General features: G+C 38.7%; 1 protein-coding gene across 3 annotated transcripts in view; it reads right to left on the bottom strand.

The window, feature by feature from the left end:
* CRIM1 (cysteine rich transmembrane BMP regulator 1) overlaps positions 1-20,468 on the bottom strand; it is a 185,845-nt gene continuing 165,377 nt past the window's right edge. For all 3 annotated transcript variants that reach the window (XM_068156138.1, XM_068156141.1, XM_068156150.1), the window contains 6 exons: positions 17,786-18,001; positions 12,818-13,039; positions 7,864-8,058; positions 6,878-7,000; positions 5,120-5,307; positions 1-3,001 (listed from right to left, as the gene is read on the bottom strand). In XM_068156138.1, the coding sequence (XP_068012239.1) occupies positions 2,825-3,001; positions 5,120-5,307; positions 6,878-7,000; positions 7,864-8,058; positions 12,818-13,039; positions 17,786-18,001 (1,121 nt within the window). In that variant the 3' untranslated portion in view covers positions 1-2,824. The remainder of the gene's footprint in view (positions 3,002-5,119; positions 5,308-6,877; positions 7,001-7,863; positions 8,059-12,817; positions 13,040-17,785; positions 18,002-20,468) is intronic.

Genomic DNA, 20,468 nt, shown 5'->3' with positions numbered 1-20,468 from the left:
TAGGTTTAAATTTTTTTGTTTTATTGTGCTGCCAAGAGCCAAATTACAAGAAACCGCCTTACAGTTAAAAAAGTAAACAAGCAATCTGCTGAACCGCAGCGCACTCCGAGTGCCACATATGCATCTATTTTTCAGAAAATTATATCTGCGTTTCTCTTACAAGAGCACAACAGGAACCAAAGTAAAAAGAGTGTAATGGATACAGCACATAGGATAAATCATATCTTTAAAATAATAATAATAATAATAAAATAATAATAATAAAAAACATTTTACACCATGTCCTATATCCTGCTAGTATTTCTCAGAATATGGCCTTGATTGTAAAACAAAAGCAAGCATTTACAAATTCTGGTTAAAGACCGCTTACTCTTATGCAACGACCGGATGTTTTGTCTTGACAAAATCTTTGTAGTAACTGGACAGAAACATCTCTGTTTCAATATCAGGTTTAATATAAAACACAGGGGAGACTACATTTTTTCTTATTGGTGGTTGAAAACTGTAGTTATATAAGCAGAAAAAATGTTGACCCTTAATGATACACCTTTTTTTTTTTTTTTTTTCTGTGATGCAAACAGCTAGAACACCTTTTTGATATTCTAAAACAACAACAAAAAAATGGTTAATCTTCAGATTAATAAATTAGGTCATTATAATAATAAATTAGTTTTTTTTTTTTTTCAGTTTTAAAGTTCAGCAACCTCTGACCAAGTATTTACAACAATACTTGAGAGTTCCTTTACAAAAAATACATTTTCTTTTCACATTAAGCATACTGGGTATCTGTGTCTCTTATGACAAGCATTTGTAAAAGGAAAAAAGGCAATGCACAAATGGGTAATTAGTATAAAAGTGCCAAGACCTGTTTGGAAAGTTAACATTGTATTATACAGTCAGAGTTATAAATGAGGCAAGCTACAACAAACTTCCAGCTTAATGTGGACAATATTCCAGTAGTTGTTTCAAACAATTGTTTGGAGAAAAAAAAAAAACCAAAAAGGAAAAAAAAAAAGAAGAAAAAAAAGACAAAAAAAAAGACAAAAAAAGAAAATCCAGGAGCTGATGTTATTCTGTGGAGCTGATTAGTGCTGCATGTATATTGTCATCAGTGTCTCTAGCCAATGCATTCATTAAAAAGCCTTTTTAAGGCTAAGCAGGAAAAGAAAAATAAGAAACACCCTGAAATGTAGCAAGTAGCAAGAGCAACGCTTACTGCTATAATCGTGCACATACTGTACACACGCAAACACAAGAGTGCACACACACACACACACACACACACAAACACTTTCAAATCAAATGAAATCGAATCAGATCAAATCAAACTGTAGGTAGAATGAGATGCTCTTTTCTTTTTCCTAAACTCACAAATGATTAAGCATTGATATGGAATGCCTATTTATCTGTTTCTGCTCTGGGTAAAATCTCTCTCAGATAAAAATACATTCAACAAGAAAAAAAAATAGAAAAAAATATATACTGTATACATAGTATTTCATATATACAGTATATATGTATAATGTATATACACTTGCATGCAGATATACATAAGTGTATCTACATGCATTTGTATATACATATATGTACACAAACATACAAATACTTTTTGTTGTTTTTAGCATAATTATATTTACATAAATATTCCTATAATGCTAAAGTTTAAAGAAGCATGATCTCCTTTTATTTTTTTTTCTGAGCTTCAAAAAAGGTGCTTGAGTAATATACAATTAAAATTAAGCAGCTTCCTAGCATGGAAGTAATTTCTAAATCTGCATACCAGTAAATAAGAACATCAACAGAAATAAAACCAACCTTAAAACAGTATTTGTTTTACTCTCTTGTAAGCAAGAGCTTTGTCCAACAAAAATGTTTTTCCTTCTCCTGTATGAACAACCAGAGACTGATATAAAATAACAAAACAAAACCACAACAGACAAAACGAACAAACAAAAGCCCCTGGAACTGCATGGTGTTTTCTTGACTTTTCCTTCCTTCAGTACTGCTGTCAAAAGATCCAGTGCTCATATCAGGAATTACTTAGGCCTCAGTCTTTTGCTAACTCTGCCAAAGTCTGGCTAATCTAGCCAATCAGCTTTGAAGAAAACAAAAATAAAATCAAAAAGCAGCACAAGGTATAATTTTACACATCCTTAATAAACCCACCCTTTATTTTCTGCTACAACCTTTTTCTTGCTATTTCATTAACTACTGCAGCTTCTCATGATATAGAAAAATACTTGCAGCTACACCACACCTGTGATGTGACATACTCTGTTCTAGGAGTATATTACTGTAGCAACAGCTGAAAAAAACATCAGACTTTTTAAGTTTTTTTTTTTTTTTTTTTTTTTCACCTGGGGTTAGACTTTGCTGCCACAGATGCAATTTCAGAGCAACAAGAAAACCCAGTATCCTGCTGCTCGGCATTATTCTTTATTTATTTCTTCCCCAGCCAAGGCTGACCAGCTTTTCTGATTGGAAGGTTCCTTTTACCTCATTGCCTACCCCTAGCCCCTGATTCCCCCTCCCAAAAAACCTCTATAGCTATGTTACAAGCAAATACATCTTAACAAGTTTTAAAACTTTGGTTCTAAGAAAACACTTGGTCAGTTATCTCAAGGAAAAGTGGGAATGCTTTTTCTGGCACATTGCAGGAGTCAGAGCTCATCCCAGTAAGGTCTTAGAGCTGTACATGTAGTCACAAATCCAATACAATCCACTAAGCAAGTGCACAATTCTAGTTTTACTTTAATAGCAGACTTAGTCTCTCTCTCTCTCTCTCTCTCTCTCTCTCTTAAATCCTTGGTAAGGGTGCAATTCTTCAAACTGTTTGATAGAAATTATCTGCCTGTAGGTTGTTCTGTTTCTGCATGCTGTAAAATCCACTGTATCTTGAATCTGGGTCCGCAATTCTTAGCATCCTCTGAGAACTGTCCACCTGGACCATGGTACCTTTCTTGCAGTCCACATACACCAGCTGATTGTTTAAGCAAGAAGGCTGTTAAAACAGAAAGGGAATATTGAATCAGTTTAAAAAAAAAAAAGTCTTTGTGGTTCAAATCCTTAAGCACAATGCAAAATCAAATCAGCAATGAAGGAGTCTGGAATTCTCTTCAGTTTGGTAAAGGCTTATGCCAGGCCAAAACCAGACAAACACTCTCTTATGAATCGCCATTTTACATCTTCTGAATGAAGCTCTGGTATTCTCATATTCCAGTAGTCTAGCACTACACAAGGGCTTAACTTTGTTGCCCTGATGTGCAGCAGTTTGTTTCCAGGACTTCAACAGCCTATTTTTCTTGTTGATAATTTTCAACAATGTTTTGTTCCTGATTGCAAATCCACTAAGAGGATGGGAGAGATTTCTGCTTTTATAGTTAATCCTGGCATGGGGTGTCCTATGGTGTCCTTCTGTATTCCCTTCTGAGGTGTCTAGTGGTGGACTCAACAGTACTAGGTTAACAGTTGATGATCTCAAAGGTCTTTTCCAACCTAAATGATTCTATGATACTATGTATTACTTCCACAATTAGGAATTCATCCACTTTTTATTTGCAAGACCCTACATCCTTGCAAAGCTGTTATTGTGGAGGTGCCAGTGTTGATGTGGCACTCGGTAGAGTTGTCCCTGCTTTTAAGTGTGAAATAGGCAATTTCATTTTACACAAATGTGAATGAGTGATGTTTTGAGTATATAATGATCTACATGTTTGAATGCACATAAAACACTGCTCAAAGAAAGCGCTAGGCTATGTAAACTTCTTTCCAGTCCTGCTATTCCTCTGAGCATCCTTCAACCTAAAAATTCTGCAGCTGAGAAGGTGGTGAAACAACATTGGGTGCATACTACTTCAAATATTTATGGGCTAAGCATGAAGGAGGACAGGCAGTAAGCATACCCTATGGATACATACAAAGTTAGTGATACTGTACATGCATGCTCAAACTATAAGCATACAAGTGGACTACAACTCTTAAAAATTCTGCTTTCCACTTATGTAGCTTCTTTTTCCAACAAAAATCAGAAAATCAGAAGAGGTTTTTATTACAAAAAAATCTACATTCATAGATGCATCACACAAAGTGTTGGTTATTTTTTCACCCAGCTATTAACTACAAACCATGATTTTAAAATGTTTTACATCTGGCTGTTCCAGAGTCTCTAGACTGGATTCACAAAGAAGATCTCGGGTTCACTGATATTCATGGAATCAGGGCTAAGCATGAGCAGTCCTTCTGTAATTTTAAACATCTTTTCTGTCATCTTTCCTTCGGTATTGATATGATTAAACTACAGTTGTTGATTTGTTCTTTATTAAATAGCTGGACTATTGTGAACAGAAAGAATAGCCTGCCAAAACGTATTGCTAGGAGCTACCTGTCACCCAGCAAAGAACAGGAGAAACTAACAAGTGACATTTGGTTGAAGAAACCAGATGCTTTTTTATGACACTGAAAAAAATGATGTTTCACCACTTGAAGTGCTTGGGGGGCTATTGGGGAACTGATATAAATGGCATTTGAATATGGAGTAAAGGCTTAGTCTGCCGATGGAACTACGAATCCTAACAAAATAATGCCCTTTTCGCTGTTTGTTTCCAAGTTATCTGCCTCTTCCATTTTTTGGGTAGTCTCAGAGTGCTTAATTGGTAGATTTTTCATGAGATCTCTTTTAAAATAGCAATCCCAGAACCATATGATGCACTTATCAGAAAATGCAATAAATGCTATTAGCACATACAGTACATGATGTTCAACAAGACTTTTAAAGGGGATAAAAGTTAAGAAAAATATTCTTTTAAAAGTTTGACTGCAGATAACTGCCTGTATTTGCCTACACATGTACAGAGTTGGACTTTTAGGTTTATTTTTTTTCTGAGATTGGTATCTAATGACAACTCATTAATATATGGAGCAAGAAATGTTTTAATCTGATATAAAATCATTAAGGAAACTAAATATATACCAACAGACTGACTGGCAGAAAATGGTTTAAGATACAGGGAGAAAGTAATTGGAGTTCATATGATGTGAACTCAGTTGCATACTACACAATAGTCTAGTTAATATATTTTCTAAAAAGTTAAGGCCTAGAAATAAGACATAAACGTGGCACCTTTGTTGGAGCTTTGTAGCAGGACACTGGAATCCACTGCTTTTTCTGATTGATGAGCAGAAGAATGATGATCAGTAACAGCGCTATCATGATTGGAATTGTCACCAAGGCAACAGAGCTGACTGACGCATCTTCACTGGGGTGTGGTCCACTGCCACTTCTGTATTCTCCCTGGAGATGATTCATGTCTGCAAGGCAAATGTGAGCATTTGTTTGTAATTATACATGGGCCTTCACCATAAAGAAAAATGTAATTATGAAAGTCTCAGTTGTGGATCTTGTCACTTGTATGAATTTTGACTTTCTCTCCTGAAATGTCATCTTATTTATATAAATTAGAATTAGCTAGTATCTAATACAGTGACTATATTAGTTGTGAAAAGGCCATCAAAAAGAGAGGAAATCAGATGAAATCTAAAGCACAATAACAAGCAAGTCTGACGATAACCTCTTAGCTCAGCTGCATTCACATCATCTCACCTGACCACAATCAAATTCCCACTTGTAAAGAAATGTATGTATGCTGAGGCAAATCTGGAAGTCTTAGGATGAAAATCTTTCCCCCCCCACCCTTTTTTTCCCCGAGTAGGAAGATAATTATGATGTGTTCACTCTCTCATTTGTTGAGAACATATTACAACTCTTGCACCACTCAGTCTGTGAAAACAAACTGCTCGCACTGTACCAGACAGCAGCAAGTTTTGCATGCAATTGCAGAGAATGGTGATTTTCAATGATATATACAACATTCCCACACAATTTGCAGTGTGTTTATAACCCACAGACAGGATAGTTGCAGCCAGCTACTAATGCCTGTGAGAAATAAAAATGCTCTAATTCAGGGGAAGTTTAGGCTCGAGGTGAGGAGAAAGTTCTTCACTGAGGGAGTCGTTCGCCATTGGAATGGGCTGCTCATGGAGGTGGTGGAGTCACCATCCCTGGAGGTGTTCAAGAGGGGATTGGACGTGGCACTTGGTGCCATGGTCTAGTCATGAGGTCTGCGGTGACAGGTTGGACTTGATGGTCTTTGAGGTCTCTTCCAACCTTGGTGATACTGTGATAAAAATGTATGCTTGTGTTTTGTAAAGCAGTTACATTTCACGTAATCTTCCTCCAAACAGTATTGTATGAAATTGTCCTTATACTTTGAAATAATAAAAACACAAGTTTAGGTAGTCTTTCACTTAGAAGATATTAACAACTGCTGTGCCACATAGAGCTTTTCCCCTATCCTGGAATAAAGACTTCAGCAGAGTTTTAAACAAGAGGGATTTATATCCTTAGAGGACTTTATTAGCTTTGTGTCACCAGATGTGTTTAACTCTGACATTTGTCTATGTTGTATCTTAAGTTGTGATACATATTTTCCTGGTTTTGTTTATCAATATAAGAATGCAAGTGGATCAAATAAAGGTCTAGCAATTCCAGTGGCCTGACAACAGCCCACTTTCTAGTCTGCTGTCAGAAGATGCTGCAGAATCACTTCTCATTCATTATTTTATCACGTTCTTAACTTTACAGAACTGTATACTAAACTAACACAGATGTTTCTTCCATGCTGAGATGAATGATAATAAGACCAAATTGAATAAATATAATTTCATAGACTGATTCATCTGTACTCAAAGCAAAATCCACGCAAGAGTTCTGCACAGAAGAATATTCTCAGAAGATGGTGCCCAAATAGGACATGTACATACATTAAAATCTGGGGAGTGAACACATATCTAAGGTAGCCCATTTTGTATCAGATCTTACCTCTGTGAATATGGATAATGTCATTTTCACTGGGTGTTGGCCAGTTTGGTACTTCTAGCTCAATGTCTCCTCGATGATTTGTCTTCTCAATGGGGATATTAGTAGGTTCAGGAACATACATCTCTGTGAAATGAGATAAATGTGTTTCACAAAGTACAGGCTGCTTAACTTCCCAGAGTTGCTCTAATTCAGGAAATATACTTGGTTATCTGCACTGCTTTTTCATATGAATCCTTTCATTTATTTAGAATTTTCACAATTACTGTCCTGAAATTTTGTTTCAAAACCTGGTTCATATGGGGTAGATGCCTGCTGCCATTATTATTACTCTCAGGTGAATGGGATGACATGTGTCCATACGGACAAATTGGCTTTTGAAAATATCATTTCAGAATACGGAATTTACTACAGTCTCATTCCTTTGTGATATTAAACAACAAAAATTACCAAGGGAAGACTACTTCTTCCCAGATGATATGTGAGCTGTCACTGCTGGTTTCTTTGCCTTTTTTTTATTTTTTAAATCCTTAACACAGAACTGCAAGCAGGGCTACTGCTGCATTTCCCTGGTTGTCCTGTTGGAAGTAGTCACCAACTGACTGAACAAGATGAGCAAACTCCTGCAGTAGTATAGCAGGACTAGCATTAAAAACTGGTTGCAATTCTTATGTCTCATGTCTATAGCTAGGAAAATGTCATATTATTTTTAAGTTAATGTGTTTCCATAACCTTGTGAAGGGACAGACCAAGGGTAAGCAACTGACTTTTGAGTTCACAGTTCTCACAATAAGTAAAGTCCAAACTATGTATTTGCAGAATATGCTCATGTGTTAAAAGTGCTCATTTTCCTGAAGTCTAAACATCTGTTATCTTCTTGATACTCTTCAAACATGGACTGAGATTCAAAACTCAAATATAAACCCTCTACTTGTTATCAGTCCTGGAAAAGCAGCATTATAGTCATCTAGGTTGTCACATCACATTACCTGGACACATGGGACAGCAGCTTCCCTCCACGTTGATGGGTTCAGCACAAGGGAGGGGTGGGCAGCTGACAGTGGAGCAGAGAGTCTGACCTTGCAGGCAGTAGCAGTGTGTGCAGCTGTCAATGTCCCAGCGCTCCTCATCTGCGTATGTTTTTCCATTGAAGTGGCAGACCACTTTCTTTGGAACTGTATCTTCTGTTGAAGGAAAACAAAATAGCATGAACACAGTAATTGTCAATTACCCAAACAGAAGGAAAACAATAGCTACAAAGAAATTACAGCTACAGTTAGAAGAACCTGTCTACATCTTCCAGAAAAATCTTTGTTAATAAAGTGTCATATCTGCTTCTTTGTGAAGTACAAAATTAGCATGGGCTGCTTCTTATTTTCTTCATGAAAAAGACATAGCACAGATAATTGGAACATGAAATGATCATACAAAAAGTTCTGTAAAAATTAAGAAAACCTCAATTTTTTAAAATTCTTGACTGTTTGAGATTGCCAACTATTCCTCCTCCTCCTCCTCACTTCCCAGTAAATGCTATTTAACAAAGAAAAAATTACATTTCTGATTTCCAATGATCAAGAAAGATGAACTCAGTTTGGAGTACCTGAAAAAAAAAGATTAGGTAGAATGCCAAAAAGAATAAAGCAACTCTTAGGTGACATAACTAAGGTGGTTAGAGTATTATGATAAAACAGATTGAAAGGAGATCTGATCATTCCCTGTATCAACGGAAAAATCACAGGAAAAGGGCAATAACCAAATTCAGTACATTTTTTCATGGTTAGTATTATATACATTGGAAGTTGGTGTGATCTTAACCCTCGGAAACAAGAACGCTTTCCTAAAGATTGAGAGCTGTAAAACTGAATAAGCTCTCAGACAGATTTTGACATATCATGTAACAAGGACTCAGACTTGATGAAACAAGTAGGTCTTAGGAAAACACTGAGAATCAGTGTTAAACTTTTTGCCTAAGCATTCAGTACATCTTCTTTTAATGCTGTATCCTATGCAAGCCTTTTAGGTGATTGCAGTGTACCTTCTATTTCTCTGAGAAGACAGTCATGAATTGCTTAGCCTAGCATGTTTTTTGCTGCTATAGCACTTTATAGATAATCAAAGTAAAACTACACAGCAGAACCTCCAAAAGCTAAGTGCACCTCATTTTCATCTTAGCTTCTTGCTACCTTTTTTCCCACAGAAGTTATTATGACAAAACCTGCTGATGGCATGAGTTTGCAGAGTAAGCATATGCACGAGTTAACAAAAATGAAGTCACTAAATAACATCTTAAACTGCCAGAGAAATATTAGTTTAAGATTCACACAGATTATATATAAAAATATGTCAGAAGTACTTCCCAAATATAAATAAAAAGCCTTATTGAATAATATGGCCATCAATACAAATTTTAATTAGTTGACAACATAACAGAGTGGCATCATCCAGAACAACAAGGTTAGGAGTCAGCAGACCAGTGTTAACAGATCTGGACAGATCTGCTGGAGACCAGCAATAAGTCCTATTGTGAAAATACTAATGGAAATATCTGAGAAGTGCAAATGTTCCAGAATTCCCTGGTATGACCATCTCAGAGTTGTAAGTGTGGGTACCAGCCTCTCCAAGGAGAAGATTTTGTAGGTGAATATGATGTGGGCATGGTAAAGGAAGAGTGGGAGGAAAAGGTGGCTGCAAGCTGCAGAAATTGTGTTAACTTCTTTCATAGATGCTGTGCATGTTGGCATATAGAGCCAGATAACCCTGTGTTGGCCAGAAAGGAGGTATAGCTTGGGAGAGGGCAAGGAACACAGCTTGAGCAGTCCTCGTCCTCTAGTGCTCGTTACCTATGCAGATCTAAAGTTGAGTACTCTGTGCTCAGGCTGTTGCAGTTTATAAAGATGACATCACAAATTCATATAGTAATTTTTTTTTTCTAGAAGAATGAACAAGAGTAAAATCACATTAGCAGTGATTTTGAACCTCAAGGGAAAACTTTTAACTCCTACAAAAGTATTATCTGGTTGTGTATCTCCCATTTTAGTGTCCATCTCTATGCAAGTATAACTACAGGATGAAGATGAAGGCTGCAACAGCAACAAGTGCTAAAGGACAGTGGAAATGAGAGACTTGCAGTAAGAAACTAAACTACAAAAAAGCAATTCAGAATACTGTGTCTATCTCTACCTGTCTTCTCACAAATTTCCTCTAGCTGCACCAGTAAATCAATTTAATCTGGTAAACAATCAGTTGTTGCTCTGCCTTCTGCAGAAAACTAACCTTCTCTCTGTTAAAAAATATATTCCTTTATCTGTTCTAGAGTAGAAAAAAGAATTTTTCAAATTTAATCTTACTTTGCACAAAAAAATAATAATAAATACATAAAATGAATTTGAGAATTCAGACAAACAACAAACATCCAAGGCAGTCAAATTTTGAGTATGAACCTAGGTTGAATTTGTTAAACCATAAACCAGATCTGGATCCAGAAAGAAGAATAATTAAATATAGTGCTAAAATTATGTAATTTTTGAAATTCCAATAAATGAGGAGGGCTTGTTTCCAGAGTTTGCCTACTAAACGCTTTATCAACTATGAAAATAGTAAGGAAGAACGTGTTTCTGAAGATGTGTCTCATGGTTCTCAAGAAACGAAAACAGTAAGAACCAGGAAGACAAAAACTAAGTGCATGACCTTACTCCTCTTACAAGTATATAGTTCATAGACGCCATTAATAAAAGTAAGTTTCCATGAATTTCAGTTATTTAGACTACAAAACATACTGACAACATAGTACAGCTTGGATTAATGAAACATATAATCATAGAAAGTCTTCATGTATAAGCACTAATTAAAAAACTAGCTTCTGTATTTTCTACTTCTGAGCAAGCAGTTGCTACTAAAAAGCCAATTAAGTTTTTACAGCTCACACATTTAAGTATTTGTAATATTGCACAACTATATGGGATTCAAAGTAAATTAAAGTTGTACCTACATGCTGTGTGTGCATATAGCTGGAAACCTGACATACAAGGTGTAGACACAAAGTTCTAAAGATTTTTGTAGCTCATGTTGCTAGTCCTTGTGATGCATCCCTTCCTCTACCTAAACAATTCTTCAGAACAGTACTGATTCATGTTCTGACTACCGGTTTGTTTGCCCAACCTTGTATAGACTCTGTATTCTCTTAAATTTAAATATATTTTGGATTAAAATGATCTTTATGGCTACAAACCAATCACTGGAAGAATCATAGAATCAATAAGGTTGGAAAAGACCTCAAAGATCATCAAGTCCAACCCGTTACCCAACACCTCATGACTACTAAACCATGGCACCAAGTGCCACGTCCAATCCCTTTTTGAACACCTCCAGGGATGGTGACTCCAGCACCTCCCTGGGCAGCCCATTCCAATGGCTAACGACTCTCTGTGACGAACTTTCTCCTCACCTTGAGCCTAAACCTCCCCTGGTGCAGCTTGAGACTGTGTCCTCCTCCCTGTGCCTGGGAGAAGAGACCAACCCCCTCCTGGCTACAACCACCCTTCAGGTAGTTGTAGACAGCAATAAGGTCTCCTCTGAAACTCCTCTTCTCCAGGCTAAACAATCCCAGTTCCCTCAGCCTCTCCTCTTAGGGCTTGTGCTCAAGGCTTCTCACTAGCCTCATTTTCAGTATCTTTCAGTATCACTAAGGTTGGAAGAGACCTCAAAGATCATGGAGTCCAACCTGTCAGCACAGACCTCATGACTAGAGTAGGGAGGACACTACTGCCCACTGCAGGCTTGAACTCACGACCTTCCCATTAAGGGTCTTATGCGCTACCAACTGAGCCACATGATCATTGCCCTTCTCTAGACACGTTCAAGAGCAGAAGAGCAGTTGTCAAAGCAAGTTTAAAATCTCCCCATTTTGTATGCAAATCATGTGAGAAATGGTAGTAATACAGGACAACAGTGTCCTCATCAGTAATCCAAGTAGGGTTTTTTCCCAAGCATTTTTTGACGGAATTCCTTGCATATCCTTTAAAACTAGTATCTATTATTAAAGGTATTTTATTTGCAATGGATTAAAGATTTTGAAAGCTACATCAATGGTACTTATCTGAAAGGACTTCATAAATTTTCTGACATCTTTCTGATGAAGAAAGATGGGCAACACAATTCACATATTGAATTAACATTACTTAAAGCCTGTAAATTTTTTTGAATATTGCTTTATATTGAATTCATTTAGTAGGCTCTGAATGCTTTCCAAGAATGCTACAAGTTCATTAGACAATTCTCTATCAGCAGCTTCCATTCTACAACCTTACTGTGAACTCACAGAGAAGTCATCTATAAAAAACATACTCCAATATACAATGGGAAAGCGATCAGCAATACTAAAATCTGTAATTTCATGAAAATTTCTAGGCATTTTTAATTGACAGCATCTATCACTTACTTGAACTCCAAATTCAAAACCAGTGCATGGCCCTCAAATTTCTATAGATTTTAGTATTGAGCACTTTTACCTCAAAAACACAAATAGAATAGAATAAACCAGGTTGGAAGAGACCAAGATCATCGCGTCCAACCTATTATCCAACCCACCTAATCAACTAAACCATGCAACCAAGCACCCTATCAAGTCTCCTCCTAAACACCTCCAATGACGGTGACTCCACCACCTCCCCAGGCAGTCAATCACTCTCTCTGTTTAGAATTTCTTCCTAACATCCAGCCTAAACCTCCCCTGGTGCAGCTTGAGACTGTGTCCTCTTGTTCTGGTGCTGGTTGCCTGGGAGAAGAGACCATCAAAAACCTGCCTATGCAGATTTCACTCTCCAGTTCAACTGAAGGTACAAGTTGCATCTCCCTGAAACAGGGAAAACCTTTTAATTTGCATATAAAACTTTTCTTATTCCCAAGAAGGGAACAGTAGTTTATCCACTATTTTTATTTGCTTACCAATACAGTAAGGACAACATTGTCCCTTTCTCAAAACAGGTCTTTCACAGGATACTGGTGGGCAAGACTCAGAGTAGCATCTAATCACACCATCCATGCAAATACAGCTAGTGCAGACGTTGGGCTTCCAGGACTCAGCTGTCAGAAAAATATCTCCTTCATCATTTTTGCAATATCTGGGCATGGTCTCATTGCTTGATGAAGAGGGATGAAGAGGCTCATCTGTAAATATAAACAGATTAAATTACTTAACTTACAATAATGAACTTTCATATTTCCTCCACAAAGGGTTCACTGTTGAAGAACATAATGGAATTGTAACACATTGGCTCACTACTTTAGAAGAATTAGGACAGAACCTTATGCCTTTTTGGTCCTTTCATGTACTGAGGATCTTACGACGTGCTCTAGAATAAAATTTATGTAGGCCTTTATTGAGTTTTCAAAAAAGAAAAGAAAAAGAAAACAGGAAAGCAAAGTGAAAAAGCAATCACCAACAGAAGCTGCCCATCACAAAGCTCTGAACTGAATGGTAAATAGGAATTCACCTTAAATTAAAGAGAATAAATGTTAAATCTAAAACTTGAATCCTAGCTTCTGCCATGTCAGTTCAAATCCTTGAATGATACAAAGTGAAAACATTTTATGCTGCTATTGCCTTCACTAGTGGACTTGTATCAGCTATGTGACCGTTTTAGGCTGTGCCTTTAAGAAAGGGACAGTGCTGGAACACTGGCTGAATATTTTGAAAACAAAGCTAGGTCTAAACAAATTTCATTGGTAGATAGGTGAAATGCAACTTTTAGTTCAGTTTGAGTCTGTCTCTGTTCCAGTCTGTTCTGCCTTTCCAGCCTGTCTGCTTCTGAGCAACTAGCCGGAGTGAACCTTGAGATAAGAAAACTAATCCCTGCATGCGCTTTGAGGCCTAACAAAATTTCATCCTTATTAATTACCTTTTCTCTCTCTCTAGCCCTTTTTGGGAAAAAAGGGAGGTAGGAGAGAGGGGGTACAGGGTGGAACCCTCCTCTGTCCAGAGGAGGGAGTTTTGTTCTGTATTACTTTCTTTGCTGTGTATTTCTGTATATATTGTAAATATTGTATATTGTGTATATATATAACCTGCATTTCATCTTGCTTGTAAATATAGCTTTTACCCTTTGCTTCTCTGACTGAGCTAGCTGTGGTTTCTTTCTTTGTGGGGGAGGGAGAGCTAGGCCTTCTCTCACCACCACAAGCTACTTAAAAGTTGTTGAGAAACAAATTGAACTTCTTCAGGCTTCAGCTTGATGCCTGTGGTTCTGTCTTACTTCTCATGCCTGCACAAGGGGGAGATCTATTTCTGCATTGAAGCTGTATCTTCACAGACATTGTGGGTCAAGAAATATGATGGTTACGTGCAGGGAACATAAGAAAAGGAGAAGTAGAAAAAGTATTCATAAGGGCACTCAGAACAGGTTCTCAATCTAGCTGTGTAAGTTAAAGAGACTAAGTACATTATGTAGGTAGTGAGGAAAGATCTGCTCTTCCAAATGGTATTTTGAAGCTAAGCAAATGTTTACTATTATTTATAATGAGACAAATGGAAGTAAAGAGAACTCTCTCAACCTTTTTTTAACTGAAAATATTTTGTAAAAAGAACCCCACTGAAAACACAACAAATATACTGTAGAAAAAACAGCAAAGCTTTTTTTCCCTCTGAAGTAAGATTTCTAGATTTTATTTTTAGTAAAGACAAGTGTTTTCTGAGTTCACAGGGCTCATTCATAGAGCTTTAAACTAGACTTGAAGGGGGATGTGGTTGTAGCTGGGTTTGCACCAGTGGGGCAGTGGTCCTGTATTAATGAAGACCAGGTGGCCTCCCACACCCCCAGGGCAGAATTGGCATGCTCAGCTTGCTCCCTGCAATGCCTGTACACCAATGCACGCTGAATGGGTAATAAGCAGGAGGTGTTAGAAATCCATGTGTAGTCAAGGGGTTATGATCTGGTGGCAATTACAGAGACATAGTGGGACAGCTCACATGACTGGAACGTGGTCATGGATGGCTATGTCCTTTTTAGGAAAGACAGGTCAACAAAGTGAGGCGATGGAGTTGCTCTTTATGTGAGGGAGGATGTATCGTCCGTCTACAGATCATGGAAGGAGGGGCTGGCCACTTGGGTGGAGTATGACTGTTCTCAGAAGACTCTTTGATTATGGTTGGTTTCATAGGACACCAGGACCAATGGTAGCATGTGGGAAAGGCTTAACTCACAGGGGGAAAAGGATTCTAGGACTAGAACTAGCAGGGCTCATTCATAGAGCTTTAAACTAGAATTGAAGAGGGATGGGGTTGTTGCTGGGCTTGCACCAGTGGGGCAGTGTTTCAGTATTAATGAAGACCAGAAGGCCTCCCCCCCAACAGGGTAGAATTGGTGCACTCAGCTCACACCCAATGCTGTCTGTACACCAATGCACACAGCTAAGGCCTCCTTGGAATTCAACCTTGCAAGGATGGTCAAAGGACTTCTTTGAATACACTGGAGGAAAAACTAACACTAGAGGCAATGTAGGCCCACTGCTGAATGAGGTGGGTGCCTTGGTGACAGGACACCAAGAAAGCGGAGTTACTGAATGCCTGCTTTGTCTCCATCTATACTGCTGGAGACTGTCCTCAGGAGCCCCAGACCGCTAATGTCCCAGAGGAAGACAAGACAAAGGAGGAGACTTCCTTGGTTGATAAGGACTGGGTTAAGGAACAGTTAAGTCATCTGGACATCCATAAATCCATAGGTCCTGATGGGACGCACCCATGGGTGCTGAGGGAGCTGTCAGAGGTCATTGCCAGACGAGTCTCCACTGTCTTCAGTAAGTCATGGTGGACAGGAGAGGTGCCTGGGGACTGGAGGAAGGCCAATGTCACTCCAATCTTCAAAAAGTGTAAGAAGGAGGACCCAGGTAACTATAGACCTGTCAGCCTCACCTCCATCCCCGGAAACATAATGGAGCAACTTATCCTTGGTGCTGTCCTTAGGCATATCAAGGACAAGAGGGTCATTAGGAGCAGTTAACATGGTTTTACCAGGGGAAAGTCATGTTTGACCAACCTGATAGCCTTTTATGAGGATATAATCAGGTGGATAGATGATGGTAGAGCAGTGGATATGGTTTACCTTGATTTCAGTAAAGTATTTGACATTGTCCCCCACAGCATCCTTGCAGCTAAACTGAGGAAGTGTGGTCTGGATGATCAGGTAGTGAGGTGGATGTGAAAGGGTTGAAGGAAAGAAGTCAGAGTTGTGATCAATAGGATAGAGTCTAGTTGGGGACATGTATCTAATGGAGTCCCTCACAGGTCTGTACTGGGACCAGTATTATTCAATATATTCATCAACAACCTAGATGAGGGTACAGAGTGCACTGTCAGCAAGTTTGCTGATGATACCAAACTGGGTGGAGTGGCTGACACACTGGAGGGTTGTGCTGGCATTCAGCAAGACTTGTACAGGCTGGAGAGTTAAGCAGGGAGAAATTGAATGAAATTCAACAAGGGCAAGTGTATAGTTTTGCACTTGGGAAAGAACAACCCCATGTATCAGTACAGGTTGGGGACTGACCTGAAGGGGAAAAGGACCTGGGGGTCCTAGTGGATGGGAGGTTGACAATGAGCCAGCAATGCGCTCTTGTGGCCAAGAAGGCTAATGCCATTCTGGGGTGTATTAGAAGGGCTGTGTTTAGCAGGTCAAGAGAGGATCTCCTCCCCCTCTACTCTGCCCTGGTGAGGCCACTTCTGGAATATTATGTCCAGTTCTGGGCCACTCAGCCCAAGAAGGACAGGGAGCTGCTTAAAAGAGTCCAGCACAGAGCCACAAAAATGATGGAGTGGAACACCTTCCTTACAAGGAGAGACTGAGGGAGCTGAGGCTCTTTAGCTTGGAGGAGACTGAGGGGGGACCTCATTCATGTTTATAAATATGTAAAGGGTGAGTGCCAAGAAGATAGAGTCAGGACACTGCTTAGCGATGCCCAGTGACAGGACAAGGGGCAGTAGGTGGAAGCTAAGGCATGGGAAGTTCCATGGAAACAGGAGGAAAGATTTTTTTCATTGTGAGGGTGACGGAACACTGGAACAGGCTTTCCAGGGGGGTTGTGGAGTCTCCCTTTCTGGAGAGATTCAAAACCTGCCTGGATGTGTTTCTGTGTGATCTACTCTAGGTGGTCCTGCTCTGGTAGGGGGTTTGGATGAGATCATTTTTTAGGGTCCCTTCCAATCTCTAACATTCTGTGATTCTGTGACACAATTCACAGCTTTGGACTGAGTTTCCACAACAATAAACTCTCCCTTTGCTATATAAAATAGGATTTCACGTTCATTTACTATTGCGTATCTTTCCTCAGGGGAAAGCAAATCCTGTTACCTTCTTGACACCGTAAGGCAATGTGAGAGGAATTTGGCAGACTCACTGGGCTGGAATGCTTTGATATTACTCAGTTGCCTTCAAGTCAATCTCAAATCATACCAGGTGAAAGTAAAAGCAAAGAGAAGTACTTTTGAGAATAAATCTCAAACAGACATCATAGTAATAAAAAGGTTAATAGAAACCAAGGCATGTAGAAAGGAAGAGAAACAAGCTGATACCTGCCTAGTACTCTATTTTCAAAGCTTCTCTAACTGTACATGTTTCCATAAATGAGCCAGTACATATTTCACAAACCTTCCAACTAAGGATCTGGTTTTCATGCTACCCTTATATTATTTGATTACCTTCAAAGACATTTAAACTTCAGGGCCACAATTCCCCATTACACATACAATATATTTCTTGCACACAGTCAAGTTTTGCCTTTGCCTCGAAGTGCAGACTTGCACTCCGAGCTGCTAAATGTACCACAGCAAACAACTGTACACATACTGAAACATTCAATATTCACATCATATAATCTCAGATGAAGAAAGAACTCTGATGAAAGCTGGTTGTCAGTACATACCTGGGCACTGTGGACAACAGGAATCTTGTGTGCGGGTGGGGTTTTGACAAAGAAGAGGTGGACAGACTTCAGTCTCACACAGGACACGTCCACTGTGGCATGTGCATTGTGTGCAAGAATCAATGTTCCAAGTCTCTCCTTCTACAAAGTACTCCCCACCAGGAGCATGACAGATAGATGGGCTGGTGAGCTCTGGCTTCTGCACAATTATTTCATCTGGGAAAAACAGAATTGGAAGACAGGCAAGAATCAACTGTGATGTTAATGATTAACAGAAGTACCCAAGATGAGTAACTTCTGTTATTGTTGAAAATATTAGGAATAACAAAGCAAGCTATAAATGTATTTTTACTGAAGGTGTTTCAACTAGCAACAGAACAAGAGGGAATGGCTTCAAGCTACAACTGGGTACGTTTAGGCTAGACATTAGGAAACATGTTTTTCATGGCAAGACTGGTCAGGGATTGCAATGTGCTGCCAAGGGAGGTGCTGGAGTCCCCAAGCCTAGATGTGTTTAAAAGGTGGTTTGGATGTGGTGCTTGGGGCCATGGTTTAGGGGTGAACTCTGCAGAGCAGGGCTCTGGGTTGGACTTGGTGATCCTGAGGGTCTTTTCCAACCTGAATGTTTCTGTTATTCTGTGAACTTTATGTCACCTGCATCTTATGGAAAATGGGAAAAATACAAACAAGAAATAATTTGAGAATCAGTCCGAATAAATGCTACTTAATATAAATCAAAGATAATTTAACACATTCTTGGCACTCAAGCCAATCTGTGACATAGAAATTCCAAGCAACAACTGTCATTTTCTAAAAAGAAAATAATATATTCATCAGACAGTGTAACTGCTAAATATTACCATCAGTACAATTACTAAAATGAAGGATGAATATACTTGCTCTGGATTTAGGAAGTCCAGATCTCTCTGTGAGAACAATGTTGATAACACACTGCTGGTTTTGTTGTTGCTAAGTAGTACTCACCCTACATTGAGGGTTTTCCATTTTCCTGTGGTCTACCAGTATGTAGGTGCACAAGAAGCCATGAGGGATCACAGCCAGGGTAGCTGACCTGAACTAGCTAAAGATATACTCCATACCATAGGATTTCATGCTCAGTAGACAAACTGGAAGAGTTGGTTGGGGTAAGTACAATCACTGCTCAGGCACCGTCTGCACTGATCAGCAAGCACTGAACAATTTCATTGTGCATCACTTCTTTTCATGGATTTTACTTTTATCTCTTTTTGCTATATTTTTACATATTTATTATTTTATTATGTTTTATTAAATTTATTAGACTTTCCTTATCTCAATCACAAGTTTTACTTTAATTTTTTTGTTTGTTTTTTCCCCCTGATTCCCCTCCTCATCCCACCAGAATCAGGGAGGAGTGAGCAAGTGGCAGCAAAGTGCTTATTTGTCAGCTGGGACTAAAATGTGACACTGCTCTTCCTGGAACAATATGCATAACAATCTTCTTTGCAGTAGCTTTCTCCCTCTCTTCCCCCTCCCCCCACAGCGAGGTTTCATAGGGGAGAGAGCTGTACTATTTAAGATACATAGATTTGCATGTGTAGGGAACAGAAGGAAAGATGATAGTGTCTGATGGGATACCTATGGATCAACACAGCAGATGGCTGTGTCAAAAACAAACGTACTCCAAGCTGATAAACAACAAAATTTCACTTTAAAAATCTTACAGGGTCTAAATTCCCTGTTAGGCCAGCCAGACAATTGATAATGGGAGAGAATCAAGAGAGTCAAGGATGGTTACCATAATGTGCATAACCCCTTAGTGCTTCAACCTCAGATAAAAATGTCATCAATGCCTGTCATTACTAAGATGCTAAGTGCTGAGAGTTTGTGCGTCAGCAATTAGTTGGTACTGAAACAGCTCTGACTCCATGGAAGTCAGTGTCAACACCAACACCATGGCTGGCTGTGGAACCACAGACACTGTGTGATTTGTCACAGTACTTGAGGAGAGAAGGGTGGTGCAAACTGGGAAAGGCTGAAAGGCAGACAGACCTTTTGGAGTCCCACATCTTCCAGGGGACTATGTTTTTCCAGTTACAACACGGTGTGAACTGGATGGGAGATCACCATTTGCCTAAGGAGATCAGTTATCTTAGGTTCTACACAGTATACACTGTCACTTTCAGAAAGAGGATCTGGCTGCTTATTTTGCCCCTGGAATTTCCTGTTCTTTACAAAGAATTTTGAACAATTCCTAATTTCTTGTATCTTGCCAGTGGTCTCTTACTGTTTTTGATATTCATAGTAGTACAAGTAGCACAAGTCTTGATGTTCCTACCTGTAACATGATTTCCAATAAAGTGATACTTGTATTAAAAATTAAACTATTCAGCATATAAAACACTGTAGAAATCAATCTGAAGACAGAAGGCATTAATCTACCCCCACCCTAACATCTTTCACAGATACTTTTCAGATTAATGCTTATTATTAAAACTGTTTTGGAATGCAAGATTAATTGTACTTGATCTTTCCACCTAAAGCATTAGCATAACCTACTGCTGGAGGCAGAGGAGCCTCCACTCGGAACAGAGAATCATAATGTTCAATTACTTAAGACGTCTGTATAAATGTGCAGTCCTTTGAGGAGATGTGAAACATAGGTCAGGAGATTAATTTTAATAAAACCCCACTTCAAATTAAA

Source organism: Melanerpes formicivorus, unplaced genomic scaffold (genome assembly GCF_026170545.1).
Source record: "Melanerpes formicivorus ecotype bairdi unplaced genomic scaffold, bMelFor1.0.p_v2 SCAF_2, whole genome shotgun sequence".
Taxonomy (NCBI): domain Eukaryota; kingdom Metazoa; phylum Chordata; class Aves; order Piciformes; family Picidae; genus Melanerpes; species Melanerpes formicivorus.
The sequence above is the reverse complement of the archived record's forward strand: the minus strand, read 5'-3'. Positions and strand labels throughout refer to the sequence as shown.